This window comes from Phascolarctos cinereus, unplaced genomic scaffold, assembly GCF_003287225.1.
Source record: "Phascolarctos cinereus isolate Bilbo 61053 unplaced genomic scaffold, phaCin_HiC Scaffold_4;HRSCAF=312, whole genome shotgun sequence".
Taxonomy (NCBI): domain Eukaryota; kingdom Metazoa; phylum Chordata; class Mammalia; order Diprotodontia; family Phascolarctidae; genus Phascolarctos; species Phascolarctos cinereus.
Genome location: NW_027555847.1, coordinates 349,579,582 through 349,596,974, shown reverse-complemented (window position 1 = coordinate 349,596,974; position 17,393 = coordinate 349,579,582). Strand labels below are relative to the sequence as shown.

Genomic DNA, 17,393 nt, shown 5'->3' with positions numbered 1-17,393 from the left:
TAATTCAAAGGAAGAATAAGAATTTTCTCACACAGTGAAACAAGGAGGATGGGGGTGAGGGGAAGGGGGGGAGAGAGAGAGAGAGAGAGAGAGAGAGAGAGAGAGAGAGAGAGAGAGAGAGAGAGAGAGAGAGAAGTGGTATCAATGAGTAAAATGGTGGAGAACCCAACCTATTTCAAGAAAAAGTAGGATTATCTCTTTTTTGCTCATAAAAATCATGATGCTTTCTCTCCCAAGGCATATAAAAATCACTATAAACATCTAGTTACTACCCAAAAGTTTAATTTAAGAAAGAATCAGAATACACTTTTTTTCCACCACTGTTGCTCGTTTGAGAGGCAGTGTGTCATAATGAATAGAAAGCAGGTCTGGAAGCCACGAAGGTCTAGGTTCAATTCTTACCTCTGACATACACTGTCTATGCGACTCTGGGCAAATGACCTGATTTCTCAGTGTACTAAGAAACTCTCTAAGACTAAAAATTGCAAAGAAAGTGCCAATGAGTATTGGCAATGGGAATTTCTTCAAAGGGTAATTCCCTATAACCAATACAGGTCCAATTTCTTGACAACAGTCCTCCATGACAGTAATACTTATTGTCATGAACAGAACACTCTCAGGCACTGGCCCTCCCCAACACGCCAAGACTAAAAACAATTTATTTCAATTTTGTATCCAGATATGCTTATATAATTGGTACAATTTCCAGATTGGTACACAATCCAAAGGAAGAAGAATAATTTTCCCATTCAATGAAATGGAGAGAATAAGGTGGGGGGGTGAGAACTGTGAATAGAGAATGTCATATATACCAGTGTCTGAGTGAAGCCAAGATATTGGCATCATTATTATAGTCTTTTACAGTGTTAACCAACAAGTGCCTGAAGTTTGCCATTTCGGCGAGGGCACACAGTACCAGGAAGCAAACAGATACTACAATATAAAGAAACAAGACCATATGGTGAAACAGAAAGAGAATTCAACTGGGAATCTGAGAAAATCTGTATTCTTATGCTGTCTGTCACCAACCAGCTGTGTGACATTGGGTGAGCCTCAATTTCCTCATTTGCAAAATGACAGGGTTGGACTAGATGACAACATGTGAAGATCAAATGATATAATGTATGCAAAGTGCTTTGTAAGCCTTAAAGTGTTTTTATAAATGTCAGCTATTATTTTTATTATTATTCAAATGGAATTATTATCTCATCATTGTGGCCTTACTCATTTTCTCTTGAAGTATACCAGGCAATCCCTGTTCTTGCCACATGACTAGACTGCTTTCTTTTCTGATTATTCATTTCTTTCATGACATGCTAACTGTATTTTATGATCACTGCCACCTCTAAGATTTCATAACCCAGAAATAAGGTGGCTTATGTTATGATCAATGATACAAAAAATAAGACGGCTCATCAACTTAAAAAGATCAAAGGATTTGGTGGAAGGTATGAAAGAAAGACTCTACCAAAACAAAAAAAAAAGATCCAATGAATCAGAACTGCTTGGCCTAGAATACGGGCAGCTAGGTGACACAGTGGAGAGAGCACCGGACCTGAAATCAGGAAAATTCATCTTCCCAAGTTCAAATCTGGCCTTACTATCAAGGGCAAGTCACTTAACCCTGTCTGCCTTGGTTCCCTCATCTGCAAAATGAGCTGGAGAAGGAAATGGCAAACCACTCTGGTATGTTTTCCAAGAAAACCCAAATGTGTACATGACTGAACAACAACAGCAAAGCCCAGAGTAGGGAGGAAGTAAAACTCAGGAAGAATGAGTGAAGGATTACTACTGGAAGAATGTTGATGAATTTCAATCCAGAGTTGAACAGGCCAAGAAAAATAGGTTTGAACTTGTAAAAGACGGGCATAAGGCATAAAGAAAAACTTCATGATTACCTAAGTACATACGATAGTGTCAAGAGAAGCCTTCACTGTTTCTTGGAGTGATCTGTACAATCACTGAATCTTAAACTTTGGAAAGGTCCAACCTGTATCTCAAAACAACTCATCTCTGCCATAGTCTCAACAATCATTTTTCCACTATCCTCTGGGGCTGCCCATTTGACTTGTGGATAGTTCAAACAACTAGAAAGATTGTCCTTCCACTGAACCTCAATCTGCTTCTCTACATTTTCCAAACACTCCTTCTAGTTCTGTCATCTGGTCTGAGCAAAACAATCAAATCTCTATTCCATGTGACATCTGTTAAATATTTGAAGATTGTTACCAGGTCTGCCCTAAGTCTTTTCTTCTTTAGGCTAACACCCCCAGTTTCTTCTGTTTCTCATCCTGTCATTATCCCCATTTTACAGTCTACTGTCACCTCTGTGATCAGGACAATCTGGCTTGTCAATGGCCATCCTAAGACATGATGCCCAGCTCTGAACATAATACTCCAGATACAGTCTCATTAGAGCAGAGCACAATACAATGAGACTCTAAGTGTTCAAAGACACAACAAAGCCCTTTTATAAGGGATATTATCAAATCTTCTCCAGTGGGGCTGAAGAGCTCAATCTGAAGTGACTTAAGAATATTCACAACTGGGAGGAACAAAATAAACAAAAGACAATCTCTGAGAGGTTCTGTATAAACACTAAAATTCGAGAGCTGATTTTTTTAAGGGATCACAGGATTGCAGATCTAAAGTTTCAAGAAAACTTAAGAGAATATGTAATACAAGCCCCACATCTTTCAGATGAGGAAAATGAGTCCCAGAGAAGTTAAATTACATAAGCAGTGATAAGAGTCTGGATTCTAAGTCACATCCCATTGCTCGTGGGAAAGGTCAGCAGTCTTTCGACCATGATGGCACTGTGCTAAGTATTTTACAAATATTTTATCATTAGATCCTCACAACCCTGGGGGGTAGGTGCTGTTATTATTACAGACTATGAAATTGAGGAAAACAAAGGTGAAGAGTCACATAGCTAGTAAGTGTCTGAGGCTGGATTTGAACTCAGTGTCTTTCTGATTCCAGGCCCAACGGAGCCATCTGGCCATTTATCTGCTAACAAAGGCAAGATGAGATAAGGCTTGGGAACAGTATCCTCAACTGTGGCAGTAGAGATGTAGGTAAGGATTATAGGTAAATGTCAGAGGTAGAAATACTCCTGATCTGGAGGCAGACCTCCTGAACCAGAAAATATTATTCAAAAATGAAATGCAGGAGCAACAACAAACTTCTTGGTAGAAGTCCCTGACGTAGGGACCATACTCAACCCGAAATCTGATATGTCTCTACGATATATGTCTATAAAATATGTGATAATCCTGTGAATCTGTCCCTGGAGCTCCCCATTAATCCAAGGGCACCCCCCCCAAATGGAAGTATTGTTGAAAACAGAGCCAAGCTTACATAGGACCAAAGGACCACAGATCTGGAGCTGAAAAGAACCTTAAAAGTCATTAAATCCAATTCTTTCATCCTACAGATGAGGATTGTTGTTGTTAAGTCTATTCTTTGTAATCCTATTTGGGGTTTTCTTGACAAAGATACTGGAGTGGTTTGCCATTTCCTTCTCCAACTCATTTTACATGTGAGGAAACTGAGGCAAACAATGTTAAGTGACTTGCCCAGGGTCACACAGCTACTGAGTGTCTGAGGCCAGATTTGAGCTCACAAAGATGACTCTTCCTGACTCCAGACCAGCTCTCTATCCACTATACCACCTAGCTACCCCATAGATGAGGATACATCAGAGAATTTAAGGGGCTTACTCTCAGACACAAAGGATTAAACAGCTATGCTCCCTATAAGATTCTTCTGAGAGATAATGGCAGATAAAAACAGAACCACTCTTACAATGAACTGGACTCTGGTACCACACTCCCCTTCCAGCAGTCACAGACTTCCAGTTACTATTGGTCATTTTTTAATTAAGTAAAACTGTCTAAGATTGGATGGAAGAAAAATACAGAAACTCGGTTAAGAGACAGTTATTCTCCCAGAAAGTTCCCTCTTGAACTCATGAGATAAAACTAAGTTTATTTCATCTAGTTTATTTGATTTCTTAAAATATAATAGTACATTGCCATAATACATCAAGATAAAACCATTTTAGTAAAGGCCCTAGATAAAAGTTGATCCCAATCCTCAATAAGAGTGTTGCACAACTAGGTCATTAAAGCCTATTCCATAAGTAAAAACTGACTCACTTAATTTATGAAGAACTGATTCACTTTATTTCTAGCTATTGTCTCCCCCCCATCTTATATATGAAGTTGAGTTTTTGAAACCAAATTCAAGATTAACATCTGTACCACTAAATCTTATCCTATTAGCCTAATAGAATCATTTTGGATTCTCCTGCTTCCCAAATTCTCTCCCTGCTAAATCATACTGTCCAACCCTATTCCCCTACCTTCAGTCAATATGGTGTTCATCATAGACTATGGATTGACTCTGAGATCATGTGAACCAGAGATGGGACACTTGTGGCCTAGAGGCCACATGTGGTCTTCTAGATACTTGGGTGCAGCCTTTTGATTGAGTCCGAGTTTTACAGATTCTAAACTAATCCTTTACCAAATTCTTTTACCTCACTGCAAAATCTCTTACAAGTGGAAATCCAGAATCTTCTTGAACACTTTCAGTGTTGGAGAACTCCCCATCTTAAAAAGACAGCTAATTCCAATGTTATGATTATTGGGAAATTTTTTCCTTGTTCTGGGTTGAATTTGTTTTCCTATACCTCTCATCCACTGGTATTAGTTTCATATCCACACCACACAAAAATAAGTCTATTCCCTCTTTCCCAAGACAATCCTTCACATATTGACTGAAAATTATGATATAACTACCCCCTCCCAAAAAACCCCACCCTAATTCTTCTATTTCCTAAGCTACAAACTCCCATTTCTTCAACTATTTCTCATTTGACCTATCTGCACTAGCATGGCTGCCCACCTCTGGTCATGCATACACTGGGTTTGTCAATGTTATCTCTTAAAACATAACAAAACTAAACATGATCAAAAAGCTATTACAGCAAAAATCTCATATACTGACTGTCAAAATAAGGCGTAATAATGTGTACCATTCTGAATATATATGTATATATCTGTGTGTGTGTGTGTGTGACTGTATACACACAGCGCACACACACAGAGACACATATATTACTGAAGAGAGCAGAAACACCAAAAATTCTAAACTGTAATACAGCATTTTTCTTGAGTAATAAATAGGATTAAAGTTACACAGACATAATAATACTAAGATGTAAACAATAACTTTAAAAAACCACCACCCTTTCCTTTTCTTACCTCTACCACCGTGGTATTTGCAGCTTTACACATAGGCAAGTTGAAATTCCTTGCAGTTTTCCTGGGGGGTGGGAAAAAGGGAGGAGGGAGAAGACAAAGACAGTAAGTAGCTACAAAATTCTATTAATCTGTCACACTATTCAAAAAAAGTGATATATAAAATGGACATTTCTTATTATATGAAATACAAGAGCTTTTTGGAGGAAAAAAAAACCCTGGCTCTTTCATTTGTCTTACTTAAGAGCGTCTTCAGTGCATAACAAAAGGAGTTATTCATCATACCTACTCTCATGAGCATAAAGATAAACTGGATGTTAATGAATCATCAACACTTTTTGAAAATAGCTGCCCCAAACCTTTTAATGGGGATATGACTTTGCTTCAATAGTTAAATATTTCAGTGAGTAACTTGCTCTCATTATTATATTTAGAAATATAAAGGAGTAAGTCTCCATATGGGAAAATGCAATAACTCCATCTTCTATCCAACAGAAATGTTGCTGAAATCTCCAAGACATCATTTGGTGATTTCTGAGTCACCCATAAAGATCAGTCCCTGTGGGAACCATTTTGTAATGAATCTTTTAATAGGAAGAACACTGTAGAAGCTGCTGAACTACAATATTTTCAATAGGGTTCCAAGTTTATTTTACTAATAATTTTTTAATACTCAATTCCTACAAGAGGTTTAGGCACCAACTAAAGAAATAGCTTTCCCAAAACAAATTCAAATGAGCTCTTCTAACGCCATGACATATTTTTCCACGACTCTAAATGCATATATCAATATATTCAAAAGCAGAAAGTTTTCTATATCTACATTCTCAGCTCTTGTCACTTAAGTGCCATATTAAGTATGCTGTTTTAGTGCAGGGACAAAACCATAAGGGAAAAAAAACATCTTATTTTGCTTTTCTTTGTACCTCTAAGGTCTACCACAGTGCCTGACCATAGTAAGCATTTAATAAATGCTTGCTGATCAGGATTTCTCCATTCAGTGTTTGTAAGGAGGCTATAAAACCCATTACGTTACTTAAGTCGTTTTAGAGACTGTTGCTTCAGACTACCCCCATGTCTGGCCTCTAATAGAAGACAAGATATGAACATTTTTAAAGCCAGGGGAATATGAACCTTCACTCAGATTTCTCATGGTCTTATAGTCTGACCCATGTGTGAGGTACTGGAGTTTAGTGAGTTTTAAGGCTGACCCTAGTGTGAAAGGAGGACCTGGGTGCATATCCTTTCTTAGACACAAGCTATGCAACCCTAGTCAACCTCTCTGGGCCTCAGTTTTCTCATTTGTACAGTAAGGGGACTAGACTCCATGGCACCTAAGATCTCTTCCAGTTCTAAATCTATGATCCTATGTAGACTTAAATATCAACCAAATATATGTAACATGAGATTATCTTGTAGTTTGTTTTGCTCAGCTGTTTTTCTTTTGTATCAAGGGAAGATCCAATTTGGGGAAGAGGCAATGTGGGTACTGGGAAGAACCAGGTATACAAAAGAAAAAAAGTACCAACATAACATTTTAAAAGCACATGCTTGATAGAATTTTCTTAGTAATCCAGTTCCCTTTGTCACCAGGAATCAAAAGCTTCGATGGCACCCCACACCAAATCCAAGCTACCAAAGGAGTGAAATGTTATTAGATTTTAAATGGTCTTGGTGGGCAATTATTATCATTTAATGTTCATACTACAGCTGCCTATGTGCAGTGCTCAGAAACGGAGCACATTAATAGAATTTTTATAAAAATAAATTTCAATATATCAAAAGATTCCTGATTTCAACAGCATAGGTAGCCCCTCCACAGAGTACAATGCCTTTAGTAGACTGTCTTTATGAAAGAGATCAGAATAGTATTAAGAAAATTATCTAACTGCCAAATTACATTAAAAATACAATCTTCTCTCATTTTTGCATTCTTATTTTAAAAATACTACATACTACAGACCCACAATACACCAAGGAACAAATTAATATAGGCTATTTTTAAAACATCTGTAATGCTAAAATTAGATGTACTTTAGAAATATCTTAATTTAAGAGATCAAATATAAATACCACATAATCCCTACATCCTTTTTTTCCATTTTAGAAATTAAAAAGGATAAACTGCAAGTTTTCTTTGGGAATATGCTTTAATACTCTGCTTACCAGACCTATACGTAGGTCTGGGTGTTTTGTAAGGATGAGGTTTGCACCCAATAAAAGCAGCACATTTACAATAATATGAGAAGAAAGCAAGCATCCTTCCAATGTCCTGTTGGTGACATAATTCTGATCCCTTGGAGACTGTGATGTTGCATGATGAACAGCTACACAGCACCACAAGAAGAATGTTAAGGAGGCAGGCTTTTGTTGCAAGAAGATTGGAACTGTTAACGGTGCCGCACAATTTTCCAATGGTACTTGAGCCTGCTGCCTTCCTCCTATTCAAATTTGGGTCCAGAACACTGCACACATCAAGATATGTGAACAAATGGAACAGCTGTATGGGATATCCACTTAACTAAAGACCACAGTGGAGGCAAGCAGTATTCTTCATCCATTTTGTTTATTCAGTGTGGACATTTAAGCCAAAGCCTTTTTATTGATTATGGATCTCATTTTAAAAAGTGTAGGGCTTGATGTAATCAGCATAGTCACCCATAATTAGAGGCATATGTAGGATTGCATTATCCACAGCAGGGGTTGTAAACCTGGGGTCTGTGACCATTTTAAAAAATATTTTTATAACTCTATTTCAATATAATAGTTTCCTTTATAATTTTATTTTATGCAACATTATTCTAAGAAGGGGCCCATATCCTGGCATACCATTTACTTCCCATATAACTGGGCAAATCACTTAACCTCTTAGCTCTAAATTTATGATTCTAATCTTTCTTCCATTATGCAGAGGAATTTGTTTACAAACACCAAGCAATGGGGATCCAACAGGAACACAAATACAGGCATTCACTGTCCCTAGAACAATTACACGCCAACAGGGGAATCAACTAACTAGGGAACTGGTAGCCAAGGAGGGACATTTTGATCCACAAAGACTGATACATCCTATCCAGGAACAACTGCAGAGACGTTTTTGTCATAGTTCATAGAGAGGACAGTGAGAGGAAAGAGTGTGCATGTAAGGCCTTGGTAAGGAGGCTCTGAAAATGGGTAGAGAGGAACAACCGAAGGATGGCTGGGGCCTTCTTGAAAAGGGATCCCACACGGGGCAGCTAGGTGGTGCAGTGGATAGAACACCGGCCCTGGATTCAGGAGGACCCGAGCACAAATCCGGCCTTCTATACGTAACACTTACTAGCCGTGTGACCCTGGACAAGTCACTTAACCCCACTGCCTAGCAAAAAAAAAAAAGAAAGAAAGAAAAGGGATTCTACAAAGGCAGTCACCAATAGCAAGGGAGAGAGGGGAGGGTAGGATAGGAACAGTCTGAGTGGAAGTTCCTCCAGGTCATGGTCTTTGGAATGGATACAAAGTGGCTGGCAAAGAGGCTGAGGAAGAGGAGACAGGAGGAGAGAGAGAAGTAAAGCATATCTGGGGCTTCTTTAAAATTGTGTTAGGCTGGACGACATAATTAGGCTAACAGGCTACAGCATATGGCCAACACTTAATTGCATGTTTTTTTTTTTTAAAGGAACATCACATACATCACCTAATATCTATGGCCAGAAAAGAAGTTGGGCTGACCATGTAGCTAGAGCAAGGGATAATATATGGAAAGTTGTATGTTGTACCATTACCCCTGTAATGTCAAAAAGCCTATAGAAAGAGTCACCTGCCTAAGGACAATGGATGGATAGGCCACTGTGAAGAATTTACCAGAAGAAATGGACACAGAATAAGAAGCAGTAGCTAGATTACGACCTGTACCACGGAAAACAATACTCAAATTGAAAAGATCACTTGTTCAGTAGTTTTTACAGTCGTGTCCTATTCTCTGTAACCCTGTTTTGGGGTTTTCTTGGCAAAAAAACCAGAGTGGCTTGCCATTTCCTTCTCCAGCTCATTTTACAGATGAGGAAATTGATCCAAACAGGGTTAAATGATTTGCTCAGGGTCACAGCCAGTAAGTGTCTGAGGCCAGATTTGAATTCAGGAAGATGAGGCTTCTTGTCTCCAGGCCATGCACTTCATGCACTGCACCATCTAGTTGCCCACAGATACATTAAAATGTTAAAAGAAGAGAAGATTTGTAGCCAAACAGTAACAAATTCTCAAAGGACAGTGATGGAAGGAGGGAGGGAGGGAGAAAGGCAGGGAGGGAGGGTGGGAGGAAGGAAGGAAGGAAGGGAGGAAGGAAGGAAGGAAGGAAGGAAGGAAGGAAGGAAGGAAGGAAGGAAGGAAGGAAGGAAGGAAGGAAGGAAGGAAGGAAGGAAGGAAGGAAGGAAGGAAGGAAAGGGAAGAAGGGTGGAGTGCATAAACAACTGGCTATTGAGTTTGAATCTAATTTCTGATAAAATTTTAGACTGTATAATCAGAGAGAGTTGGCAACCATTTGAAAAGGAAAGAAGTGATCTCTAAAAGTCAGTGTAGCTTCACCAAAAAAGATCACATCAGACTACTTTATTTCATCTTTTGAAAGGGTTCCTAGCCTGGCAGATCAAAATACTGTAAATATAGGATACTTAAAGAATCTGTCAGTCTCTTGTATTTTGCTTCTGAAGAAATAGTGAGTTACGAGCTAGAAGACAAACACAATTATTTGGATAGGAAATGGACTGCGTGGCTAGCGCCACAGAATATTTATTATTGTGAGAGTGTCGACTTGAAAAAAGATCTGAGTGTACCAGGGATCTATCCTGGCCCTCAACTGTTAAGTATTCTTATCAATAACTTGGAAGTCACAGCTGGCATGTTTATCAAATCTGCCCATGACACAAAGTTAGGAAGGATAGCTAAAGAGTTGGACTACATAATTGTGATTGAAGATTATTTCAATAGGCTAAAACGAGCAACCAGATTGAGGAAGACAAAATGTTAACAGAGAGAAATGTGAAGTCCTATGTTTAGGTTTAAAAAAATATCAACTTTATAACTATAAGATGGCACAGGCATGTTTAGGCAACGGTACTCACATGAAAAAGTTCCACTGTTTTTTAATGGCCCAAAAGCCAAAAAAGCTAATAGTATTATTAGAATGTATTAAGAAAGATATAGCCCAGAAAAGAGATCATAATAGTTCCTGGTGAAATCATATATGCTGGAGTAGTGCATCTAGTTTCTAATAATTAAATTTTAGAAAGGACATTTTTCAACTAGAAAGCATCCAAAGCAGAGTGACCAGGGTTTTGAGGGAACTGGAAACCATGTGATACAATAATCAGATGAAGGGACTAGGAATGTCTAGCTTAGAGAAGAGAAAACTAGGTGAGGAGGGGATGGTCATGGTAACTGTCTTCGAATATTTGGCAAGCTGCCACATGAACAGATTACCATAGTTCTGCTTGAACCCAGAGGACAGAACTTGGAATAACTTTGGCTCAACGTAGGGCAATAATTCCCACCTATTAGAGCTTTATCAGGTAGAATGAACTGCCTCAAGTAGGATCCCCTTCACTTGGGGTCTATTAGTTAAGGCTGAATGACCATTATCCAGCTAGGCTATAGTGGAGATTCCTGTTCAAAGATGAGTTTGACTACATGGCCTTTGATAAAACTTTGTGACTCTTTTGAGTACAGGCCCAATGACAGGACGATAAGCCCTTTATCTAAGGGCCAGAATGGACAGCTTTAGTGAGGTTCATTACCAGTCTGGCCAGTCATCAATTTGGAGGCCACAGCAATTCACAATGGCCATATGCAAAAGCATAAAAAGTTTGTGATTAATGTCAGGAAAAAGAAACATAAACAGACAAAATCATGGATTTTTGAAGTATTCAACACATTTTGAAAACAGAAGGTAATTTTGGTTTTTTTTTTTTGAAGTTCAGGCGTACCATGTATTAAAAATATCAGCACATAGGGACAGAAATCAGACTTGTGATTTGATTTGTACAGGGAATTCTCAGATAAGGAAACTCCTACCAGTGCAGGTTGGTAACTCAGTGAGAGTTGCCCAGAACACTGAGAGATTCAATGACCTACTCCATAGAATCAGAGTCTATACATACCAGAAGCATGACTCAAACGCAGATCTCGCTGACTCTGAAGGCCAGCTTTCTATCTACTTGACTCTCCATAAGAACTTACTTGATGACTTTTGTTATTGTTCAATAACGCCTGACTCTTTATCACCCCATCTGGGGTTTTCTTGTCAAAGACACTAGAGCGGTTTGCCATTTCCTTCTCCAGCTCATTTTACAGATGAGGAAACTGAGGCAAAAAAGTGTTAAGTGACTTGCCTAGGGTCTCACAGCTACTAAGTGTTGGAGGCCAGATCTGAACTCAGGAAGATTAATCTTTCTAACTCTAGGCCTGGTACTCTATCCACTGAGCCACCTAGATGCTGAAGTTAATAACTAAGACATTTTAAAAATGGAACCATGCTCCCCAAAATGACAACCTGATAACTTTTAAAAGTCTACTCAGTAAAATACTTGAATTTGATATATCATCAAAATGTGCATTATAGAAATATCTTCCAAAATATATCATTACCATCATCACCATCATCACCACCATCACCACTGTTCATATACACTACCTGAAAATGACATTTCCTGAACGATCTGCTTTCCAGGCTTTTACCAGGGCAAAATCACCTGTGATGGCTTTCTCCAAAATATAATGATGGCCATCAAACTCTCTCACCTGCAGGAAATAAAATACATGCATGCTGGTCATATGGTTTGCCCTAATTCCTACACAGGATCTAATTACTTTCTATTTATTTTTAAGGAAATCTATTTTAAAAGCTTGCTTAGTGTTATATGCTTCCTCTCATTTTCATGATGCACCTCTGAGAAATGAAAACCAAATGCTGTTCGTGCCCTGAGCTCTCTGGCTCCATCTTCTTGCTTTATTATTTAAAGGAATAAAACAGTTTTCCAGGCAGGGCTCTATTCTTATTCCAACTGTACCATCTAGTGGACAAAGTTCAGGATACATTTTGAGAGCAAGACTGGACTGTTTTAATTCTCTGATTGGCCTAGGTTCATAAAAATAATCTTTTCTGCTAAAAACCATTCTAAGCAGAAGAGAAGAGAACCACTCTGTGATGAATAACAAATCTAGCATCCCAGAATTTCTGGAAGATGAGAGATCACTGTAAAGGACCCCTAATAAAGACTGAATTTCCAAAGTTTCTTTGTAAGTCAGTTGTTTGCAACTTTCCTCCCAGGTGTATAGATTTAGGGCTGGAGGGGACCTTAAAGATCACCTTACACGTAAAGCGCATTGCAAACTGTAAAGTACTATATAAATGCGAGCTATTATTGTCACTATGAAACCCCTCACTTCACAGATGAGGAAACTGAGCACTGAGGCAGCTATGTGTGGCAGTGGATAGAGTGCTAGGAAGATCTGAGTTCAAATCTACTCTCAGACACTTATTAGCTCTGCTATCCTGGTAAAGTCATTTAATGGCTGTTTGCCTCAGTTTCCTCATCTGTAAAATGGGGATAATAATAGCACCTACGTCCCACAGTAGTTGTGAGGATAGAGTGAGATGATAATTGTAAAGCATTTAGCACAGTGCCTGACACATAGGATGTGCTATATCACTGTTGGCTATTATTGTTGTCATTACTAGGGGCATTAAGAGGCTTGCCAAGTTTCAGAACCCAGGTCCCCTGACTCCTAACCCAGTACTCTTTCCTCAACTCCGTGCAAAATCCTTTCCTACTGACACAATGCTACAAAAAGTGATTCAGCTTTCCAGGCTATCTCCTAGAAGTCCCAAACCTGAAGAATTAATAGCATTCATATAATAAAAATGATAATAACATTCACGTAGCCCTTACCGTGCACCAGGCACTGTGCATATTATTACTTTACACTTTACAATTTATTATTACTTTATTACTTTACAATTGTGATCTCATTTGAGGCTCACAATAACCCTGGGAGGTAGCTGCTATGATGATTCCCATTTTATAGATGAGGAAACTGAGGCAAACAGAGCTGAATTCACTTGGCCATGCCCAAGGTAACAGAGTTGCTAAGTGTCTAAGACTAGATTTGAACTCGGCACTTCCTGACTCCAGGCTCAGCACCCTATCCATGATACCACTTGGCACTTTAAAGTTTGCAAGGTCTTTTTACATGTTAACTCGCTGGAATCTCACAACAATACTGGATAGGTGCTGTTATTCCCATTTTAAAGATGAGGAAACTGAGGCTATGAAGTTTAAGTAACTTGCCCAGGTAGAGAATTTATCCATGACAATGCTGTTTCTGTGGGGAAATGAGTTCAGGCTTCCCCAACTTGGTAGGGGCTCCTGTAATTTTGAGAAGGGTCCCAAACACCTAAGGAGATGGAGGGTAGAGATAAGGCGCAAAGGACATTTGGAAGAGATAGGGTTAAGATCATGAGGGAGGGAGGACTGTATGGGAAGGAAGGAAGGAAGGGACAAGATAATTCCTCTGGCACAAAAGGAGACAGGCCCTGGGGAAGGGAAAAGCATCTAGGAGAAAGGAATGGTGGTGGATCAGCAGTCTGCCTTTTTTTCTTCTTCCAGCTATTGTTTTTGGAGAGCCCAGAATCTTCTGCCAGAATCAACCCACCCGGCGGCAGCTATGTGGAACAGTGGATAGAGCACTGGGCCTGGAGTCAGGAGGATCTGGATTAAAATCCGGCCTCAGAGCAGACACTTGACACTCACTAGTTGTGTGACCCAGGGCAAGTCACTTAACCCCAATTGCCTCACCAAAAACAAAACAAAAAAAACAGAATCAACCCACCACAGACATATCTTATTATTTTTCTTCAAAGGGATGTAGGGATAGGACCACTTGTTTCACTTTCTAGCTCTGGATTCAAACCAGGCTCTCTGTCCTTCCCTGGCCCACTATAGAACCTCCCATCCCCGAAGCAAGGACAAAACCCTGTGCCCCTTGAGAATGGGGACTTGTCTTTCAGCTTTCCTTGTACCCCCAGTGCTTAGTACAGCGTCTGGCACACAGTAGGTGTTTAATAAATGTATGTTGACTGATTTTTAAAAATACTTTCCTAAGCTTGGGTTTTTAGTCAGGTTGTTGGGATCTGGGGGATGGGGAGAAAAATCTCTGTTAATAACAATGGGAAAAAAGAAAATAAAAGTAACAAACAAGTCCTTTTCAGACGCCTACAATGTTGTCCTTCGTATTCACTGAAAAATTCACTGAAGGATATGGAATCAATCTGTGGTCCTTCTCTATTTAGTCCTGCTCTTCTAGTTTCCTGTAAAAACCCTAGACCTTCTGTATCCCAGACTACTCGGAATTTAACTCTCCTGATTTCAGCCTGTTTCGTGATTTCTATTGCTTCACTAGGTAAGGCAGAATTGGAAGAGGACTGGGGGAAAGGGGCACTTCTTTTGTTGGTAAGGGCTAAGGTCCAATGACACAGGCCAAGCCTGACTGCTTGGTTCTCCCTTTTCAATCCCCCTTCCTTTGAGGAAGAGAATGGAAATCTTCACAAGCAACAGAGGAACAAGAAATCAAAGGAAAAGGAGATTTGGATGAATCTAAACCTGTACGTCACACATCAATTTTCTCTCTTCATATTCTCAAAAATCTGAAGACAGGGAAAGGTATCGATTCTCGTTGTAGATTTGAACAAATAAGTCTGTTTATCTCAAATAAATATACACTTGAATAGTTTTCTTAAGTGGTGATGAGTATAGGTTTACAGTTGGAAGAGACATTAGAGGCTAAACCCAATCCTTGAAATTTACCAATGAGAGGGAAAAGGACAAGAATAAGCATTTATAGAGCTCCTACAGTGCCAAGCAATGGGCTAAGCATTTTACAAATGTGATCTTATTTGCTCCTCCCAACAACCCTTGGTGCTATCATAATCCCCATTTTATACTTGAGGAAACTGAGGTAAACAGACATATAAATACATACATTTAATATATGGGTATATAAATAAAATGTATCTTATGTGTATACTTAAGATAAAATGAGATACATGCATAGCTCTCCGCAAACCTTGAAGTACTATGTGAAAGCTAGCTGTTATTATTGCTATTATTAGGCACATGTTTTCCCTGACGGCTCTTTTTTTGTCTTGATATCCCTCGAAGCTGGGTGGCACAGTGTATAGAGGATCAGGTCTGGAGTCAGGAAGATACATCTTCATGAGCTGTGTGGCCCTGAGCAAATCACTTAACCCTGCTTGCCTCAGTTTCCTCATCTGCAAAATGAGCTGGAGAAGGAAATAGCAAACGACTATATTATCTTTGCCAAGAAAGCCCCAAATGGGATCATGAAGAGTCAGGCACAGCAAACAACAAAATCTCTTGCATCTACTACAACTCAATGGTTCATGGTAAACACCTAATAAATGCTTGTTGATTATTACAATTTGGCTCTCTTACTCTCAAGTATAAATATAATCAGTCATCCATATTCTAACATAAACTTATTCAATGTCAATAAAGTATTATCAACAGAGCAGGCATGTAATAAATACTTGGTTAATTAACTAACCTGACTTCATTCAAATTGGCATGTTTCAACAGTTTAAGAACATTCTACTTCTTCATATTAATATATCCTAGTTTCTAAATAATAATAGCTGGCATTTACACAGCATTTTAAGGTTTACAAAGAGCTTTCCATATGTTCTAACTTGCTCCTTCCAACATTACTGTGAAGTGAGTACTACGGTATGAATCCAATTTTACAAATGAGGAAACTGAGTCTTAGCGTAGTGAAGTGACTTGTCCAAGGTTACAAAGCCAGGAAATCAGAAGGGCTCACATTTGAACCCAAGTCTTGCGACTCAAAATTTCAAGGTTCTCTGTGCAGCTTCCGTACTAAATATTTTTTTTTGTCTTTCTTAAAAGAGAGATTACTGGAAAGTCAGTCAGTGGAGTCACAAGTAAAGTAAATTATTAAAATGTAAAAACTAACATTTGATACTGGGGTTTAGCTAGAAATTTTACCAGATTTATAGTAAATTATTCCCTTTCCACCTAGCATACATGTTTTGCTTCTCATGCTTACAAATAATATATAATGTTGCAGCTCTTTTATCTTATGTATCAACACAGTATGTTTCTAAGGTAAATGGGATCACATATGGTTTTTGGACTACAGTTCTTACCTCTCTTGGCTGGCTGGCGATTGCAATGCTGCCATCTTTATTATACTTGATGGGCGAACCTCCCTCCTGCACCAATGTTCCATAGCCTGTACTGGTGAAGAAGGCTGGAACTCCTGCGCCCCCTGCACGAATCCGCTCTGCAAGTGTTCCCTGTAAGTAAGAACTGCCATGAGGCATTAGGCACTCTCTGCTACACCACTCTTCTGTGGATTACCCTTTATCTATAGAAATACAAATACAGCCAGACTTCATCTTCCCTAACCTTTCTAACACAAAAATATTGAACTATAACTTTCTTCAATAGCATTTTACATGCTTTGGATGAATAGCAATTAAAAAAAGAAAAAAAAATTCTATTCTATTAGTAACAATCTCTCCATTCTTAATCCAAACTTGGTCTCTATCTTTGTGTTCCCATTAATTTTCATATGCATAATTTCTGCTTTCTTGCTTCCAACATTACATTGCACAAATTCATATTTAATTTTCCTTAAAAAAATATACTTTGGGGTTTGAGCTCTCTGATTTATTTCCCTAAATTGAAAACATTAACTAGATAATTAGAAAACCTTTAATATCACTCTGTGCTCTGTAGACACAACATAAATTATATTTTTGAAAATGAGTCAACAGTATAAAGTATCAAAACAACTAGTTTTCAATTAAATTGAGTCTGTAATATGTACATGTTTGAAACAACAAACCAACAATATGAAGTATCAAAACAATTAGATCTCATTCAAAACAAATATTTTGGGGCAGCTAAGTGGCGCAGTAGATAGAGTTCTGGCCTTGGAGTCAGGAGGACCTGAGTTCAAATCCAACCCCTAACACTTGACACTTATTAGCTGTGTGAACCTGGGCAAGTCACTTAACCCCAACTGCTTCACCAAAAAGAAAAAAGAAATAAG

General features: G+C 38.7%; 1 protein-coding gene across 2 annotated transcripts in view; it reads right to left on the bottom strand.

The window, feature by feature from the left end:
- OXCT1 (3-oxoacid CoA-transferase 1) overlaps nucleotides 1–17,393 on the bottom strand; it is a 174,545-nt gene that overhangs the window by 129,226 nt on the left and 27,926 nt on the right. For both annotated transcript variants that reach the window (XR_013486150.1, XM_020996361.2), the window contains exons 5-7: nucleotides 16,483–16,632; nucleotides 11,932–12,038; nucleotides 5,271–5,331 (exon numbers count right to left, since the gene is read on the bottom strand). Coding sequence is in view for 1 of the 2 variants with exons in the window: in XM_020996361.2 (XP_020852020.1) it covers nucleotides 5,271–5,331; nucleotides 11,932–12,038; nucleotides 16,483–16,632 (318 nt within the window). In the remaining variant the exon portion in view is untranslated. The remainder of the gene's footprint in view (nucleotides 1–5,270; nucleotides 5,332–11,931; nucleotides 12,039–16,482; nucleotides 16,633–17,393) is intronic.